At 39.9% G+C, this 20,161-nt stretch overlaps 1 protein-coding gene across 1 annotated transcript in view; it reads right to left on the bottom strand.

Annotated features, from left to right (window-relative positions):
* Positions 1-15,909, bottom strand: part of EGLN3 (egl-9 family hypoxia inducible factor 3) — a gene marked incomplete at its 5' end in the record, with an annotated part of 37,652 nt that extends 21,743 nt beyond the window's left edge. The window contains one exon of the mRNA XM_081326828.1: positions 15,553-15,909. Coding sequence (XP_081182954.1) covers positions 15,553-15,909 — 357 coding nt within the window. The remainder of the gene's footprint in view (positions 1-15,552) is intronic.
* Positions 15,910-20,161: the final 4,252 nt, after the last annotated feature.

Raw genomic sequence — 20,161 nt, 5'->3', positions numbered from 1 at the left:
ACTAATGTAACTCAATACCACAGGCTATCAATCATAGTGAAGGGTGTCAGTGCGAATTTCCCTTTGCCTTTTCATGTGAAAAGTCAACCTAGTATATTTGTAGTGTTATCACAGGGTTGACCCAAGACGTTTCATTCTCTAAAGGTGAAAAGCAAATAGCAAACTCCCCATAAACTAAGGTACAAAGTATCTAAGATTTGGCACTTGAAGCAGAAGTCCCATAATGGTCAATCACTAACACTAATTAATGACAAAGTAGCCATTTTCCTTAAGCCCTACAGTCAGCTGACTGGGGTGATTGCCTCAGTTTTCCTACGATAGCCTCCTTAATCTGGTAGCGTGGAGTTTCTCAGAGATGACCTTAAGAGAAATTGCACAGCAACAGCTACAAAAGCAGGTTTTCAGCCCTGGAAATGAATATATTAGAAAGACACTCAAACTGGCTTTGACTTAACTCCCTAGGACAGACATGTCAAACACAAGGCCCGGGGACCGGATCCGGCCCGTGAAGTGGTTTCATGTGGCCCGCGAAGCCATCCTGGAAACAGTGAGGGAACGGCCCCCACTGCCTTGGCCCTGGCCCAGAGACCCTCCTTCTGCCAGAGACCCTCAGATCTGTCCCACTCCTGCCCAGGGCCCAATAGGCACCCTTGATGCGAACGATATATAGCTGGCCATGCTCACCCAGTAGGCCATACGCACTTTAGCCACACCCACCCAGTAGGCCACGCCCACCCAGGCCACACCCACCCAGCCCCCTGAGGGCAACCGCAATGCTGATGTGGCCCTCAATGAAATTGAGTTTGACACCCCTGCCCTAGGATATAAGAGGGAGAGAGAGAAAAATACAGACAGCTTTCAAGAGCCCATTACTATAGCTGATCTCAATAAAGTATACTTTCAGCCATTCTTGAAGAATCTGTTTCCTGATCTGGTCCACCTGGAAGGTATTTTCCTGAGGGATCGAAAACACATCTGTGCAGCTAATTAAGAACACTGTAGTTCCAAAGTATTTGGAGGCCTTAGGATGCCCCTATTTTGCTGTACGTATATAAGATATTATAAACCAAGATTTACAATTCAGAATATTTTTACAAATCCTAAGATATTTACTTCTTGAAAACAGTTTTTTTAAAAAAGTAGTATTAAGTCTAATAAATTCATGTAGCATTAAATCTAGTAAAATGAGGTTTTACTGATTTTATCACATATTTTTCTGATAACCCCTGCTATGGATTTTTATGACAATGAAAGGGATAGGTTAAAAGAAAATATTCATTTGTTTGTTTTTATATACAATCCCAGGTCAATAGTCAAAGAAAACATCATGTTTTTAAATAATTTGCACTATGTCCATTCAATCCAACTGGAATTTTTCTCTTAATTTTCAGCAATAACTTAAAAATGGCTATGATATTACAATTATCATAGAAGAGCCATGGTGGCACAATGGTTAGAATGCAGTATTGCAGGCTAACTCTGCTCACTGCCAGGAGTTCGACCTTGACAGGCTCAAGGTTGACTTCCACCCTTCTGAAATCAATAAAATAAGGACCCAGCAAATATTGATATTTGAAAATCCAGAAAAGATATTGACAACTTGGAAAAAAGAAAAGGTTACTTATACAACACAGAAGGAACTAGAGGATCTAGAAAAAGAACAGTTGGATAAGAAGACAAACAATTCAGAACAACCATGTCGATATGGAAGAATAAAGAGACGACCCACTAGACCTACAAGTCCTCTCAAAAACATGGCGACCCGATGGTTTTGCCAACATCAATTAATATACATGATATTACAAGGAGATTGGTTCGATGACCCAAAAACAAGGACATGGAAGATGATTTGGCAAAGGAAAAAAGCCAGAAGAAGAATGGAGTTTTGACCATCTTATTAAAATATAAAATAGAATGTACTTAAATAGATAAGATGTGCATGTTGAACACAAGACATTGTTATGAACTGAGATAAAGAAAGTTTTTTGGTCATTAAAATTTAGCAGTATAAATACCAATAGTTAATTTGAATATTGATTTGTGCATAAAGGTCATGTAAAGGTGAATAATGTAGATAAGCTAAAAACTTATTTTTGAAAGTAATAAATAGGTCTTTATGGACCGTTAAAAATGAAAATTATCAGTTTAAGCAAGAGATAGCAGATACAAAGAGGAAAAGAGGAAGTACTAAATACTGAAATAAAAAAGAAATTTTGATTACTACTTAAAAAAACCAATCTGAAAATTAGCTAAAAGGAAGAATATCATATTGTATCCTCAATTTGTTGACATAAAGAATGAGGTTAAGTAAATGGGATGTGTATTTTGAATATTAGATTTTGTGAGGAATGGTGATAGATGAATTGGGAGTATATTAAAAAATTTGGGAATGATAAATATCAAACGTTAAATCTAAATGTTAGTGGAAATTAAAATTGAAAAATTTATTAGGTCATTGATTGTCTAAAAGATTGTATGTTAAAACAACTAGAATATGTCTAAACTGAAAACTATGGATATACCGTAGTTTCCGGCGTATAAGACGACTTTTTAACCCATGAAAATCTTCTCAAAAGTCAGGGGTCGTCTTATACGCCAGGTGCTGAAACTTTAGGGACAGGGCTGGCTGGAAAACCTGGAGCGGATCTTCCATTTAGTCTGCGCAGGGAAAGCGGGACCAATTGGAGTAGAAGCTGCAGTCTGTGATTTTTTACAGGCTGGGGTCTGGGCGTCTTTCCTTCTAAAGTTGAAGAGCAGCTGTAGGCAGGTGGGGAATGCAAGAGCAACTTGAAAGGCAGGTGGGGAATATCAGAGCAGCTGCTTAGCTCTAAGGACACATTTGACTCAGGAACTGGGCGGGCTGGCTGGAAAACCTGGAGCGGATATCCCATTTGGTCTTTTTTTTAAAATCCCATTTATATCCCGCCCTTCTCCGAAGACTCAGGGCGGCTTACAATTTAAAGCACAAATCAATGTGCTTAGCAATAGCCTTCATTCTATGTATATGCCTGCTTATTAGAGCTTTCACCCCCCCACACAAGCAGCATTATTAAAAAGTCAGCTTATTGCTCCCAACAATCTGAGTCCTCATTTTACCTACCTTGGAAGGATGGAAGGCTGACTCAACCTTGAGCCTGGTGGGATGAGAACCTGCACTAATTGCAGGCAGCTGGTGTTACTTAAGGCTCTGCACAGGGAAAGCTCTAGAGTGAATTAGGAAAAGTGAAAAAGTGAATTAGGAAAATAGGAAACGGTTGCTGGAATTGGGTATGTGTAGTTTAACGAAGAGAAGGGTGAGGGGTGACATGATAGCAGTGATCCAATATCTCAGGGGCTGCCACAAAGAAGAGGGAGCCAAGCTATTCTCCAAAGCACCTGAAAGCAGGACAAGAAGCAATGGATGGAAACTAGTCAAGGAGAGAAGCAACCTAGAACTAAGGAGAAACTTGCTGAAAGTTAGAACAATTAACCAGTGGAACAACCTGCCTCCAGAACTGGTGAATGCTCCAACACTGGAAGTTTTTAAGAAGAGACTGGACAGCCATTTGTCTGAAATGGTATAGGGTTTCCTGCCTTAGCAGGGGGTTGGACTAGATGACCTCCAAGATCCCTTCCAAATTATTATTATTATTATTATTATTATTATTATTATTATTATTATTATTATTATTATTATTAAGTTTAATCCACTTGCACTGTTTTATGTTTACATGTTTGATGACAAACAGCCTTATGTTTATAAGTGACAGTTTTCCTACTAAGTACCTGCATGTCATAAGCATTTGAATTAAAATTACCATATTAAAATCAAATCTGATGTTTTTTAATTTTTATTTGGTGTGCGTTGGAAGAGGGGTAGTCTTATACGGCGAGTATAGCCCAAACCCTATAATTTAACAGGAAATGTAGGGGGTCGTCTTATACACCCAGTCGTCTTATACGCCGGAAAATACAGTATGTAAGAAAGTTATTTTTTATGTGATTGATAGGATAAAACTTGTCTTTAAATTCACAAATAGACAGTACATATGTAGGGAAAAAGAGAGGAAATGTTTATGGTAGCAATCTGAAATCTGTACTAATGATATTTGTATGTAATTCAATTACTACTACCCAGCCACCACGCTGCTTTTCAAATATGTAAATGTAATATTAGAAAATCAATAAAATTTGTAAAAAAAAAATGAGGACCCAGATTGTTGGGGGCAATATGCTGATGTCGTAACTTGCCAGAGACTGCTATAAAGCACTATCGAGTGGTATATAAGTCTAAATGCTATTACTATTATGAAAAAACAGTAACTTTCCTCATTGTCAGAAACTTTATATTAAAATGCATCATTTTATGCAAAAAATATAAAAGAATGAATAGATTTTTATTTTATTATATTCAGGCAGCATAGACAGCATGCAATAAAATAGCTTTTTAATTGTTTTATTTTTACCATCTTCAGAAAATCTTGCATTTCGTACAAACCCCCATAAAAATGAGATGATAGAAAATTGTTCAATTGCTATAGTATCTGCCACATATGCTGCTCGGTGACTTCAAGATGAACATCTCATACGAAACACATGCCAAGACCATTTTTTCATATACTACTCAACTGTATGGTATTTTAAATCTTAAGTGGAAGTCTCAAATTCATGGGTCACTCAAACATGAAAACCAGGCGTTATTACTTGCTAGATTGTAACCAAATGACAGTCAGCTAACTATTTTTACCACCCAAATATTACACACAGAACAGTTCATATTTAATTAAGATGCCTGACAAAGACATGTGGTGGGAAAAAACACAGGGACATGTATGTAGAGAGATGGAAAGTTATTCCAGTCTTTTGTTCAGTATACCTAAAACAACCATAATGTAAAACAACAGAACTATTAATTTTCACTTGCTACTAAGACACAATTAACTGCCGTCTGACCTAAGATGAAAGATCTCTGCATAAACTGTTTCCCCTTAGCACATTCCAGATTTTTTCATTTACTTTTGCCCATAAGCTTATGAAAGAAGAATGACATTTACTGAAGCAGCTGACTCAAGAAGGAAATAAAGATACCAACGAAATTTGTAAACTCAATTAGACACCTGGAATTCCTTTTCCAACCAAACAGGTTTGCCTTTCAGCAGACACACTTGTTCACATCAATCAGCATAATGAACATCCATGTCTTTCCATTCATTAGGGATACGTTTCATGCATTATTCATTTTGAAAGCATTTCTGGGGGTAAAAGGAATTTTAATAAAACATGTAAGCAGAAGAAATTGTCTAATTCTTAGACAACCGATGTCCATCTACTCTGATATCCTCCAGATGTATTGAGACTATAACTCCCAGAATTCCCAGGCAGTAAGAGTGCAGCATATTGATGAGAAATTCTAGGCACCAGAGTAACAGACACCAGAAGGCATCGGGCAAGGAAAGGCTCTTCTATCAATTGTGTGGGTTCACATAAACCTAAACCGTAAAATGATTTTTCTGAGTTTGGAGAATTTAAGGCTCAGAGGAATTCATTATATTAATGCAGACTTTTAGAAACCATGGCTTGGTTATGTCTGCCTTGGTTTAGAAACTGCACTAAGCTGTAAACATCATTTCCTTCATTTCACATATTGTGCATGCCCAGCAATTTATCCAATAACCATGGTTAAGCAAAATATGGCTTATTATGAAATGTTCACTATGCTCAATATGACTACATCTATGGTATACATATATCCTACATAGTTTCCTTTGTGGAATGGAGAAAAATCACTTCAGAAGGAAATGACACCCAGACAGAATTTCATCCATTTCATTCCAGGTTTAATATAAATACTGTAAACCCGATTATATGGATCCTTTTCATGAATCCATTATGTCAAAAATGACTGCAGTCCTATGCGTATTTAGTCGTATGTAAGTTCTACTGAATACAATAGGACTTTTCCCAAATAGTCTTTTTTTTAAAAAAAAATCATCTGAATGCAGACATCCTCATGAACCAAAAGGTACAGGATACAAATTCTGTGGGCTGAAGGTGGCAGACAGACTAATCAGAGACAAGCCACTCACTATCTGGGAAGCAAACATCTATAAGCATTGCAAAGACCTAAGATAAGAGATAAACACAGTATGAAGATCTCATATGAGATGAACCCATTCCCATCAAAGTGCAAAAAAGTTACTGGAAAACAGGGAATGGGAGTAGGAAAACGCCAAATCTACCCAGGGAAAATCTGGAGTGGAATGGCGTCTTATGGAGGAGAATGCTAGAGTTATACTCCACACTGTGATACCAAATATTATTCCAAATACACTAATTGCACATACATAGGATTATTTCCAAACTAATTGGTTAACTTTTGATAATACATTTTAAACTGTTGGTTACATTACTAATTTCCTGAACAAAACCATTAAGTCATTTCTATATATTTTGTTAACAATCAAGACCATGTTAGAAATCCATGTCCTCCAGACGTTTTGCGATTATATTTCCCAGAATTCCCTGGTGGCAAGAGTACAGCACATTAATGAGGAATTCTAGGCAATGGAGTATCAGACACTGGAAGGCAAGAAAGGAATGTCCTATACACCATGGTTTGTACAATACTAAACCATAACATAGTTTCTTTGGGTTGGAGAATTTAAGGCTCAGAAGAATACAGTAAAATAAAAATAAAATATATGAAATTAAGAATGGTTCGTCAAAATTTCAAAAACATGTTTCAAAGTTCTTTTAGTATTTGATGATGGATGTCACTATTTTAATCTCCACAGTAGACTAATTTGCTTCTACTGAATTCACAGGAAAGGTTGCTTACAGAGTCAAAAAATTTGGTTCCATTGTATAGGAATAAGAGCACAATAATAACCAGAGGCAATACTGATTTACAATTTGATTAAAACTAACCTGCTGCTATATTTTGATTCCATGAAAACAAAATAAAAGGCATGGTATACCAAGAATCCTGATAAAACCATAGGGCATTTAAGTGGCATGACATCATTTACGAAGCAGAGATGAGAAACATGTAGAATGTGGGGTCTGTTAGACAATTAGTTCTCCTCAAATGATATCCACAAAACTGGATTATCAGTCTTCATAAGAGAATTTTCTATTCCCCAGCCAGAAGATTCACCCTCTCAGAAATGTGTACTCTATCGTGGTTCAGGCCAAGACTTCTGGCACCACCAATCTATATTGATCAATAATTTCTATAGTAAATGTCACTCTACAGATCCTTACATTTTAAACTCTACCTTTCACAATAACATTAGGCCTAAAATATAACAAAACGCAGTTGAAAAATTATACCACTATATAGACCTTCCTGAATTCAAATTAAATATTCTAACTTTTGCATGAAGTTTTTAACCGATTGGGATGTTGTTTTTTCAGACTGAACTGGATGCAAGCATTTTCAAAACAGTGTTCTTATTTTTTCACAGGATTCTAGAGCTAGGTCTCCTTGTTCACACTGCTTAAACCAAGTTAAATTAGATAACTAGTTAAGATGAGAGAGAATATTTTGTTGATTATCAACCTTTCATAATCTATTTCTTTTGAAAACTCTCAGTGATAAACTGATGTCTTATAAATATAATAGCACTGTGATCTTTAAATTATAACCATTGGCAATACATGGACAATACATAATACACAGACACAATGAACTAAATAAATCACCTATGCTCTATTTCACTTTTTAAAAACGCTGTTAGAAAGATAATGTAAAAAAGCATGTTTTCCATAAAGAAAAGAGAAAACATAGCATGGAAACAAAAGTCCATCAAACTGGAAATTTGTAACACCTTGTTTTTGTAAAAAAAAAAAAAAGGCAAAACAAGAAGCAAGAAATAAAACCACTCAAAAACCTATACCTGAACATAATATCAACTAATCTTGCTTGACAAGTACAATATAAACAGTAATTTTGATACAAAGCCACAGCAACTGCTCCGGGATCTCTACCAAAGCTGAATTCCTCCATCTGATATTATAAAATGATTTTTGTGTTCTATTTACAATTCTAGTGATTTTGGTCCAGTCTGATGAAGACCGGGCAATAACATGTGTACTTGGTTAGAAAAAGAAAGACAAACTGCATATTTCTCCAGGATCATCTACTGTAAACTACTTGCTATGCTGCCTTCCAAATATGAAACTCTTTTGTGACTTATAATAAACAACAGTAATTTTCAAAGGTGTGAAATCTTCGGCAGTGCTATAATGAATCTTATTCACATTGCCGCTAAAATTTAAGAGAAGAGAAACACATTCACACTTCTGAAGCTTACAGATCTATGAGATGTAACAGTAACAGTTATCTTTTTTTAAGATATGCATAGCCACCAATGGGGAGAAACAGTCATTATGAGTTGGATCCAAAACAAGGTTTCCACAAATTAATATACTGAAGTTGAGATGAGAATTATGACAATCTTACATTCATTTGATTCAGTGAGAGTTAGTTGTCTTAAAATCTTGCTCACATCAAACCTTATCCATACTTACTGTAGGTGGTCCTCAATTTACAACCATTTGTTTAGTGACCAGTTACAATGGCACTGGAAAAAGTGACTTATGACCATTTTTCATACTTACAACTATTGCAGCATCCCATGGTCACATGATCAAAATCTGGATGCTTGATAAATGGCTCATACTTATGACAGTCCCAGAGTCATGTAATCACCTTTTGAAACTTTCTGACAAGCAAAGTCAATGGGGAAGCCAGATTCACTTAACAACTGTGGCAAGAAAGGTTGTAAAATGGGGCAAAACTCACTTAACAACTATCTCACTTAGCAACAGAAATGTGGGCTCCATTGTTGTCATAAATGAAGGATTACCTGTACCTGGCAACAGCGGTGGTATTATATCAATGCAAGATAAAATATTAACTATTATGTGAATTATTAGAATTTGGGAGTTCTTTTAGATGAGAAACAAAAAAGGTGCTGCATTTGCACCATTGTGCACTCCCAAGCATCTTTTTTAAAAAAATACTAACTTTATTTCTAAGATACAGTTAGATTTCTTTAGAAGCAGGCCTTAATCTTTTCCTAGGATTTGTTAACATGCCAACATTATTTCAGTTAATGCCAAAGGAAAACTAATCAAAAGCATTTGATCCACCAAATTTGACTTTTGACTGTGATAGGATATAAGTCCCCTTCATGGATTACTGCCTTGTCGTGGCGAAGGGGCTTGCGTAATTCAATGAAGCTATGAGCTATGCCGTGCAGGGCCACCCAAGACGGAAAGGTCATAGCAGAGTGTTCTGACAAAACGTGATCCACTGGAGAAGGAAATGGCAAACCACTCCAGTATCTTTGCCATGAAAACCCTATGGACAGTACCAAAAGGCAAAACGATATGACGCTGGAAGATGAGCCCCTCAGGTCGGAAGGCGTCCAATATGCTACTGGGGAAGAGCAGAGGGCTAGTACTAGTAGCGCCAGAAAGAATGAAGCGACTGGGCCAAAGCCGAAAGGACGCTCAGCTGTGGATATGTCTGGTGGTGAAAGGAAAGTCCGATGCTGTAAAGATTTTTTCTCCATAGGAACCTGGAATGTAAGATCCATGAATCAAGGAAAGCTGGACGTGGTCAAACAAGAGATGACAAGACTAAACATCGACATCTTAGGTATCAGCAAACTAAAATGGACAGGAATGGGTGAATTTAATTCAGATGACCATCAGGTATACTACTGCGGGCAAGAATCCCTCAGAAGAAATGGAGTAGCCTTCATAGTCAATAAAAAAGTAGGAAAAGCAATACTGGGATACAATCCTCAAAATGACAGAATGATCTCAGTTCGAATCCAAGGCAAACCATTCAATATCACAGTAGTCCAAGTCTATGCCCCAACCACCGGTGCTGAAGAGGATGAAATTGACCGGTTCTATGAAGCCCTACAGCACCTTATAGAACTAACACCCAAAAATGATGTCCTTATCGTCATGGGGGATTGGAATGCTAAAGTAGGAAGCCAAAAGATAACCGGAATAACAGGCAAGTTTGGCCTTGGAGTACAAAATGAAGCAGGGCACAGGCTGATAGAATTTTGTCAAGAGAATACGATGGTCATAGCAAACACTCTTTTCCAACAACCCAAGAGACGGCTTTACACATGGACATCACCAGACGGTCAACACAGAAATCAGATTGACTATATGCTCTGCAGCCAAAGATGGAGAAGCTCTATACAGTCAGTAAAAACAAGACCAGGAGCTGACTGTGGCTCAGACCATGAGCTTCTTGTTGCAAAGTTTAGGCTTAAATTAAAGAAAGTAGGGAAAAGCGCTAGGCCAGTCAGGTATGAGTTAAATCATATCCCTGTTGAATATACAGTAGAGGTGACAAATAGATTTAAGGAATTAGATCTGATAGACAGAGTGCCTGAAGAACTATGGACAGAGGTTCGCAACATTGTACAACAGGTAGCAACCAAAACCATCCCAAAGAAAAAGAAATGCAAGAAAGCAAAATGGCTGTCTGAGGAAGCTTTGCAAATAGCTGAGGAAAGGAGGGAAGCGAAAGGCAAGGGAGAAAAAGAAAGATATGCCCAATTAAATGCAGAATTCCAAAGAATAGCTAGAAGAGATAAGAATGCCTTCTTAAATGAACAATGCAAAGAAATAGAAGAAAACAATAGAATAGGGAGGACCAGAGATCTTTTCAAGAAAATTGGAGAGATGAAAGGAATGTTTCATGCAAAAATGGGCATGATAAAGGACCAAAATGGCAGGGACCTAACAGAGGCAGAAGAGATTAAGAAGAGGTGGCAAAATTACACAGAAGAACTATACAAGAATGAGCTTAACGTCCCTGACAATCACAATGAGGTGGTCACTGACCTCGAGCCAGACATCCTAGAATGTGAAGTGAAGTGGGCCTTAGAAAAGCTGAGCAACAACAAAGCTAGTGGAGGTGACAGTATTCCAGCTGAGCTATTCAAAATCTTAAAAGACGATGCAGTAAAAGTGCTACACTCAATTTGCCAGCAAATTTGGAAAACTCAACAGTGGCCACAGGATTGGAAAAGATCAGTTTACATTCCAATTCCAAAGAAAGGCAGTGCCAAAGAATGTTCAAACTATCGCACCATTGCACTCATTTCTCATGCTAGTAAAGTTATGCTTAAAATTCTACAAGCTAGACTCCAGCAGTATGTGGATCGAGAACTACCAGAAGTACAGGCAGGATTTCGAAGAGGCAGAGGAACTAGAGATCAAATTGCTAACATACGCTGGATCATGGAAAAAGCTAGAGAGTTCCAGAAAAACATCTACTTCTGCTTCATTGACTATGCTAAAGCCTTTGATTGTGTGGATCATAACAAACTGTGGCAAGTCCTTAAAGAGATGGGCATACCAGACCATCTTATTTGTCTCTTGAGAAACCTATATGCGGGCCAAGAAGCAACAGTGAGAATTGGACACGGAACCACTGATTGGTTCAAAATTGGGAAAGGAGTCCGGCAAGGCTGTATACTGTCGCCTTGCCTATTTAATTTATATGCAGAGCACATCATGAGAAAGGCAGGGCTAGATGAATCAAAAGTTGGAATTAAGATTGCCGGAAGAAACATCAACAACCTAAGATATGCAGATGATACCACTCTAATGGCAGAAAGTGAAGCGGAACTAAAGAGCCTCTTGTTGCGAGTGAAGAAGGAGAGTGCAAAAGTTGGGTTGAAACTTAACATTAAGAAAACCAAGATCATGGCATCCGGCCCTCTCAATTCCTGGCAAATAGATGGGGAAGAAATGGAGGTAGTGACAGATTTTATTTTCCTGGGCTCCAAGATCACTGCAGATGGGGACTGTAGCCAAGAAATTAAAAGACGCTTGCTCCTGGGGAGGAAAGACATGGCAAATCTAGACAGCACACTAAAAAGCAGAGACATCACCCTGTCAACAAAAGTGCGTATAGTCAAGGCTATGGTCTTCCCAGTTGCAATGTATGGCAGTGAAAGCTGGACCATAAGAAAGGCTGAGCGCCAAAGAATTGAGGACTTTGAACTATGGTGCTGGAGAAGACTCCTGCGAGTCCCTTAGACTGCAAGGCGATCAAACCGGTCAGTCCTAGAGGAGATCAACCCTGACTGCTCTTTAGAAGGCCAGATCCTGAAGCTCAAACTCAAATACTTTGGCCACCTAATGAGAAGGAAGGACTCACTGGAGAAGAGCCTAATGCTGGGAAAGATTGAGGGCAAGAGAAGAAGGGGACGACAGAGAATGAGGTGGCTGGATGGAGTCACTGAAGCAGTAGGTGTGAGCTTAAATGGACTCCAGAAGATGGTAGAGGACAGGAAGGCCTGGAGGAACATTGTCCATAGGGTCGCGATGGGTCGGACACGACTTCGCAACTAACAACAACAACAAAGGATATAAGTGCAATAAAGAAATAAATATACCTGCCCAGTATTTTTTTAAGCTAGTATATAGCAGTATGTAAAAATGAACTATAAATTTAAGATTAACTGATAGGGCACAATTATTTTGTTTTTATTAGTTACTTTAATAGGAAATGTTGACTTCTGTGCCTGTATAATATGTTATCTTAGTCTGTTTATGACTAAGAACAATGTGAGGCTTATGCTTCCAACTATGCTTCTTAGTAACAGATATACTTGCTTAGAGTTGATTTTTTTGAAATGGGAAGCATTACCATAATTACTACTTGCTAGTACTGATTTTATATAAACACTCCAGGCTGGTTTATAACTATGCAATGTCAGGCGTATCTAGTCAGAACGAAATCTTGCCAAGTACAAAGACACTTGTTCCCAAGATCATAGCCCAGTGATGGCGAACCTTTTAGAGACCAAGTGCCAAAACTGCAACCCAAAACCCACTTATATATCATCGGGTGCTGGGTTGGTGTGGCCCATTGGGTGGGCACGGCTGCAGTGGTAACAGCAGACTGGGTGGGACTAAAAAGTCCTATCAATCAATTCCAACTTTGCAAGATCTTTTTTTTTCCGTGAGAAGTTGAAATTGATTGATTGATTGAACATATTTTTTTTTTGCACACGGAGGCGGAGGTCTAAAGCGAAAAGGTTTTATAAAACCCAGTTGAAGGCCTAGGACTGGGGTGATGGTGCATGTGCCCACAGAAAGGGCTCTGCTTGCCACCTGTGGCACGCGTGCCATAGGTTCACCACCACGGTCATAGCCCATTTAAAATAATATTAAATTTGCAAAATTTTGTAATTAAATACTTCTAGTACAAATGTAATAAATTTCTAACAAATCTAAAACAACCTTTGGTTGCAATGTACATTTCATTCTTCTTAAAATTTCAACCCCTGGGAATAGCGTTAAGCAAAACGTAGATATGTCTTTCAAATGTTCATTAAAAAATTCTTGGATTAAAATAAAGCAATACCCCTAACATTTTATAGTGAAGATTCTATTTACTATTTTTCCACCATGCCTGAGACTTCTACAGTGTAGTGGTCATCCCAACAAGAAGGCACCAGATGATAGAAACTGCACTACTGTGACCAGAGGATATGGCTATGCCATTTCTTCAGCATGCTAAGGAAATCAGGAAACACCCTGTGGTAATGTGCATTATTTACATTATGGATGACATTTTCTTTCATTTTTAGGGCTAGCCAGCATGACAGACTCTGCACTGTCCTTAGGCTATAATTAGATCAATTGAATAGATGAAGTTTGAATTTACTATCATGGAACATTAATGTTTAGCTCCTACAAGGTAAAGTTCAGCTATATACGATGACAGCTATATTTAATTTTGAAAGTGATTAGAAGAATGTGAAATTGAGGGTCTTATCTGTATTAGGTATTATATTATGGCAAGCAGATAAGCTTTTTACATTTTTAATTATTTGCATTTTTTCATTTGGGCAGCCTTCAAGTTTAATATATTATTATTACTGGTTTGTCGTACAGCCAGCCAGATGTTTAGAATGGATTTGGAATTATTGTATTTAACCATGTTTCACCAATGTAAACACTGTGATCTGAGGAGGATGTATGTGTGCATGACACAGCACTTTTTAAGATAATGGAGATTTACTGTAACATCTCACGAGCAATATGTATTATGATAGATGGATGAATTGTTGCAAATAACCAAATCAATTAAACTGAAAACCAAATGGCAAGAACTTGGCTTTCCAGACAGTCAACCATGTTTTTCAAGGTAAGTAATTTTCTCAAAGTTCTCTGTAGGAATCAAGTATATGCAGGTTGACTTTTTTTTTGTGGTTGGTTGGTTGATTAGGAAACCTTCACACTCTTAATAATAGGTTGGGTAACCAGGACATATTGTCCACAATACTTCTAAGCACCTTTCATACTGAATTCAAAGGGATCTAGTTCATAATAAGTGTGATTACACCTGTCACTTTGGAACGTTAATTGTCAAGAAGAAAAAATGAAAAAAGAAAAATGTCTAGATAAAATTCTGATCAAGAGTTCCACCTGTGACCCAAAATAATGAAGCTTTAAAAACATTTTAATGTTATATTCTGTAGACTAAATCACTAACAGAAGAAGAGCTTTAGAAATTCTAGTTCATTCAGTCACTAGCAGAGACAGGCTTTTGAGTATGATTTTGGTTTTGTTCCAACATTTAAGTGACACAATTCACTCTTCTACTTCAATGACAAAAAATTCAAATTGCTTTGAAAAATTCTTTAGGAATAAAGTTTGATACAGAGGGAAAAATACTAGTATGGCTATTATGGCAGGCCTTTCTGTTACACCAGTGTAATCACTGTAATATATTTAATAAATTATTAACATTTCTAAGCACCTCTGAACGATCTATGTCAGTAATCCTAAACACACTTACTAAGCAATACTTATTCTGAGTAAACACCCGTTGTTTCAGGTTAATAAAAATTTGAAGTGGCATTAACTCTTGTACACAAACATTCTGCAGCATCTATTAATTTATTGGATTTATTAATTAATATGGATTTTACAGATTCAGTTGTGCAGTGGACTCTGTTGGAATAAAAATGCATTAATTAGAAAGGTAATAAAATTAATCCCTCAAGACAAGCTAAAGTAGTTTGATAAGCACTTGATTATTTGAGCACAACAAAGTCAAGTTTAGTTGAATCAGACTTTTGCAAACTTTTAACAAAATAAGGTTGCTATCTACAGCAGCACCAGCAAAGCTTTAGAGATTTATTACATGGCTGGTATTACAACTGTTGTTCAAGAACTACTTTTAGAAACCCAAAACAAAAGAAATACTCTGCATATAGGCAGATTTGTCATTCACACTAATCTCTTACTAAATTTAACTTTACAAATTGTACATTCATTCATTAGCGTATGCAATACTTAAATATACAAAGTTGTTAAACTAACTTGGACGTCACAATGGTTCTTATTTACATGGTAAAGTTTAGGTTCAAGGTTTTAAAAAATGGGGAAAAGATTGTAATTGCTCTCTATGTGGCACTTCAAGCCCCCCAATTAATTCCAGGAGCAATAGTGAAACGAATGAAATAAACCCCTTAAGTCAAACATTCAACGTCTTATTTTTAAAGCTCTTACCTTGGACCTTTCCTTGACATAGTATTTACCCAATCTACTGCCACAAAACATCACCAGCCTATCTACCAGCGACAGGAGAAAGTTGATGGCCTCACATCCTTCCTCAGTGCCTGCGATCCACTTTATCTTGTCTCCTCGCAAGTGCCTCTTGGAGATGCCATGGCGCTGGCCGGCCAGTTGACCATCCTGCAGCTCCCCACTATAATGCATCTGTTTTACACATTCCAAGACGCAATCCCCTATGATCTCGCCCAAGAAATTGTCCAAGTAGCAAAAGCCAATATCGCGCAAACAAGGTACGATGTAGTCCAGGGCAATTTTCTCTAAATCTAATCTCATAATATCGCCCAGTGGCATTTCACCCTCACTCTTAAATAATGTAAAAAAAAAGCAATCAAGCATTGGATCTGTCCCAGAGCGTGGGCTGCTTGAGTAGCGGTTATTTTAACAAAACGACCCGGCCGCTCGCTTCAGCATGTCTTAACTTCTCAGATGTCGACGGAGAACCGCAACCAGGCAGAGTTGCTCTGTGTCAGGGAAGCAACTGAAGCGGAGCGCTCAAAAGTTTGGCTGAAGTAATCACACTCGGTCTTCCGTGCAGCCAGCGGTCACCACCCCAGTTCCCCGCCACTCCTGGCGACCCAAAGCTTGAGAATGGAGCGAAGGGCGACTGCACAACTCCTCCCACCCCCGGGGCTGCCTTGCGCACCTACGGTAAGAGTAACTAACACCTTGGCTGAAGATCTTTGCTATCTGTCCTGAGGCCAGGCGATCAGTGTGAGCAGTGAACACCTCCTTTGGCTGAGACGATCACTTTCCCCCACCCCACCCTACCCTACCCCACCCTTTTGGGGAGCCACGTCCGGCAAACTCCTTTCCAATTTATTTACCAAGGCAGCAGATGGCCCCTCTCGGATTTAATACGTCTGCTACGTGCAGGATGTGTTCCCAACTTCTACAGCCAGCGGCACGTGGGTGGAGCCCCGGCCCAGAAACAATCACTCCGCGCGCCCACACATCAACCAAAGGGAACGTGGATGCAGCCAATCAAGGAAGAGACGAGGTGTGGCTTCGGACGGCGTTTCCAGCCCCTTTCCCCCCCCCGCCCCCAATTCACGGCTGGAATTGCCGCGTGGGGGGGAAGGGGAGTCGAAGAGCCGCGTGGCTGCAGGAGGCGTGGTTTGGGGCTTGCCAGGCCTGAAGACCACACTTCGAGGGGGCGTGGCCCCCGCCATTGAGGAATTCTACCCCAGCATGTACGCGTCGAATACGGCCACATACTACAGGCCAATGTAAACAAACGGGAGGGGAAGGGTGTAAGCGCGCAAGTGACAGTGGAGTTTCTTTTGGCAACTGAATATACCCGAGAGGGGTTGAGTTTACAAGTGCTCAGCATTTTTTCCCCCGGAAGGCGGCTTCCCCCTTTTTCCACACCTGCCTTTCTGCAGACAAAGCCTTTTTAGACGCGCAACAATTGTTTTTATAAACAACGTGAGTCGTATTTTCACGACTCACTGCAGATGCTGCATTCAAAAAGCTCCCACGATTTTAATCGAAAGGATTCTGCATCTCATATATGCCATCTTTAAAAAAAATTTAAAAAAAGCAAAACACCCCCGATTCTTGCTGCGTAACAATATAAAAATCAACATGATGAAACTTTTGATTAAAAATCTTCGGGATGTGCTTCTGATGAAGTGTATCTGTATGTTTCCGAAAAAGTGAGAGGAAAGAAAGAGAGAAAGGAAGACAAAATTGCCCTTAATGTTGCGATAATACCCCTTCTTGTCCGGTTCGGAAATCAATCACGTCTAACTAGTATTATATTGTGTGAATTCGACCCTTAAAGTTGTATTTTTACTAAGCGATCGAATTAGGGTATTTAGAAGAAAACTCCAAGACAAACAAGCATACAAGAGTGACCAGAAGGGCACAGCTAAGAGTTCAGACTCCGAGTGACAGCGAGATTAGAAACTTTGGGAAAGTTGCTGGTAGTAAGTGAAGAACAAAGTCCTCGATACTGGAACTACTAACCTTGTGTCTTCCTCTAATTTTGTAACTCCCCAGCTTCCCATCTGCGTACATGATGAGCTTATCCATTTTTTTCAGGAGGTAGCCTATGTTCTCACATCCTGGTTCACTGCCCTCTACCCATAAGATCTTGTCCCCGCGGATGGCTTTGTTGCTGCCCAGTTTCTGACTCGCCAGGGCTCCGTCCTGGAATTTGTCACTCAGGTGCAAAGCCAGGACTTCTTGGAAGATTTTCTCCGCTATCCGGGATCCCAGGAAGTGGTCTACAACGCACAAGCCATAGGCGTTCATGCAAGGCACTATATAGTGTAAGACTAGCCTCTGAGCATCTCGGCGGTGCTCTCGGACGGGCGCCCGCTTAGGAGGCGAAGGGCCGGAGGGCAAGGCGCCCTCGACCACTCGCACTTCGCCTGAGTTGCCGGGGGAGAGGAGAGCTCCCAGGGAGCCCCTCGCCGGCCCGTCCGGCTGCTCCTTTCGCCCGGCTCGGTCACCATCCTCGCTGCTCTCGGGATGACCGATGAAAATCTTCCTCATGCTTTCTACTGAGTCGCCACTGAGCTCGGTCGGAGGCTGCACGGTTGCTTCCCTGCCCGAGGCCATTTGCAGGCAAGTCAGAGACGCCGGCCGGCCGGCATCGCCTTACCGGGGCGACGGCATGCCGCTCCTGTTGCGTGTGGCCCTGCCCGAGCGAGCCCCGTGTGGGAAATGCCATGTTCGCCGCACACTACCGGATACCAGAGGACAAGCCGCTCGGGAGCGTGCACACGTACCAATGGGAGCGAGCGGCACTTTGCCCTCCCCCCCGCCTCCCTCGATCCCGCCTCCTTCTCGTGCCGCCTCCTCCCCCGCCATCCCTCCGGGACACGGGCTGGGAACACGCGAGATCCAACGAAGCGCACGAAAAACTCCCGGGCAGTGCAGGACGTGCGGGAGTGAGGAGGGAGTCTGAGATTGGTACGTGCCCTCTCTTTTTGGGAACGACCGACGTGAGTTACCCAAAAAAACTGGAAAGCACTGGAGCTATCTTTTTCCGTTCACCTGGATGGACCCGGTCATTCCCCGGCAAAATATATTCCCGCAGACCCTCACTCCTTTCATCTTGTCCCAAGACGGAGGTCGTGAAAATGGTGGCTGTCCGCGAACTGTCCAGTCTGCTTGTTTGGATGGAGCAATAATGCCGGGACTATTGCAGCACAAAATTTCAGGCAGTAAATATTTTTCATAATCCCCTCTTGAAGAAATGTGATGAAACCAAGGGCGAGAATGTGCAGTCCCAGGAAGGCCTTAGGAGATAATAGGAGCATGCATATTTCAAACAATTGGGTTCCGTTACAGTCCAGTTTACAAGGATAGATAAATCCCTGCGGATAGCGCCGAGTTTGAGAGATCAGGTTTGGTGTAGTAGTTAAGGCAGCAAGTTAGAAATAAAGACTGAGTTCCAGTCCTGGCTTAGGCTGAAACTGGCTGGCTGACCTTGGGCCAGTCATTCCCTCTCAGCCCTAGGAAGCAGACAATGGCAAACCAGTTTGGAAAAACTTGAAAAACTGCAGAGACTTGTCCAGGCAGTCACCAGGAGTCAACACTAACTTGAAGGCAGACATACACACATACAAAACCACCCAGTTTAGTTTGCATCCAGTACACTCCCAGTCAATCCCTGTATCCAGATCAGAGCAATTATACATGCCATTCAGTCTCCTAGCAAAAAAAAATACAGCTTGGAGTTTATTTTTGAAATATCAGCAAACATTAAAAACTTAATTGGGAAAACGGGATTAAAGGCAGGTGGGATTCCTTTATTAGATCTTTGAGCTCTTCTGGATCTGATAGTGTGTCAGCAGTTCCTTCTGAGCCTAATCTTGTGTCATATTCTTTAAACTCATTTTCAGAAACCCCTTCTGACTGTACACTACTCTGAATTAATTGTCAAGTTCAAGCTCAGAATTATTTCAGACTCAGCAATCTATTCTTTTTCATCCAAGTTATCTTGGCTAGTCCTTCTAGCATGATTTTTTTTATTATTATTTTTTTGGTCCCAAGGTTACTGCCACTTTCAACACTTTATGCTAAGGCGGCTCAATTAGGATGTTTTAAGCCCTAATGAAACTCCATGGTATACAGTTCTTAAGTGCTGGTTCAGCTATCTGCTTGACCATGAAAATATATAGTGGTGGTTTTGTGAATAAGCTTTGGGACATTCTGGGTGCTCATGGGTTGTTGCTGGTTTCCAGGTGAGCCCATATTTATTTACTAGCTATTACCTGTCAGTATCTTTAGCATTCATCTAGTGTTCAAGAGCAAAGAAGGGGCTGATACTTAAACTTCAAGAAAGAAGTCATTTTCTTGGTCTAATAATAGTTGATGAAACTTACAAATGCCATTTTGAATTGAGCCTCAACAGCGGACCCCACTCTTTTATGCCATTTTGGTTGTTGTTTTTTTTAATAAATATATTACCTTTTGGATGTTCAGAAGGCAGAGGCAAAACAACAATTTATTGGGATACCTTAATCTTAATTTCTGCAGTGGATGAATGGCATAAATGGCTATTTCCAATCAGGGTGCGTACAAGAGAGGT

Source organism: Vipera berus (assembly GCF_964194415.1).
Source record: "Vipera berus genome assembly, chromosome: 1".
Taxonomy (NCBI): Eukaryota; Metazoa; Chordata; class Lepidosauria; order Squamata; family Viperidae; genus Vipera; species Vipera berus.
The sequence above is the reverse complement of the archived record's forward strand: the minus strand, read 5'-3'. Positions and strand labels throughout refer to the sequence as shown.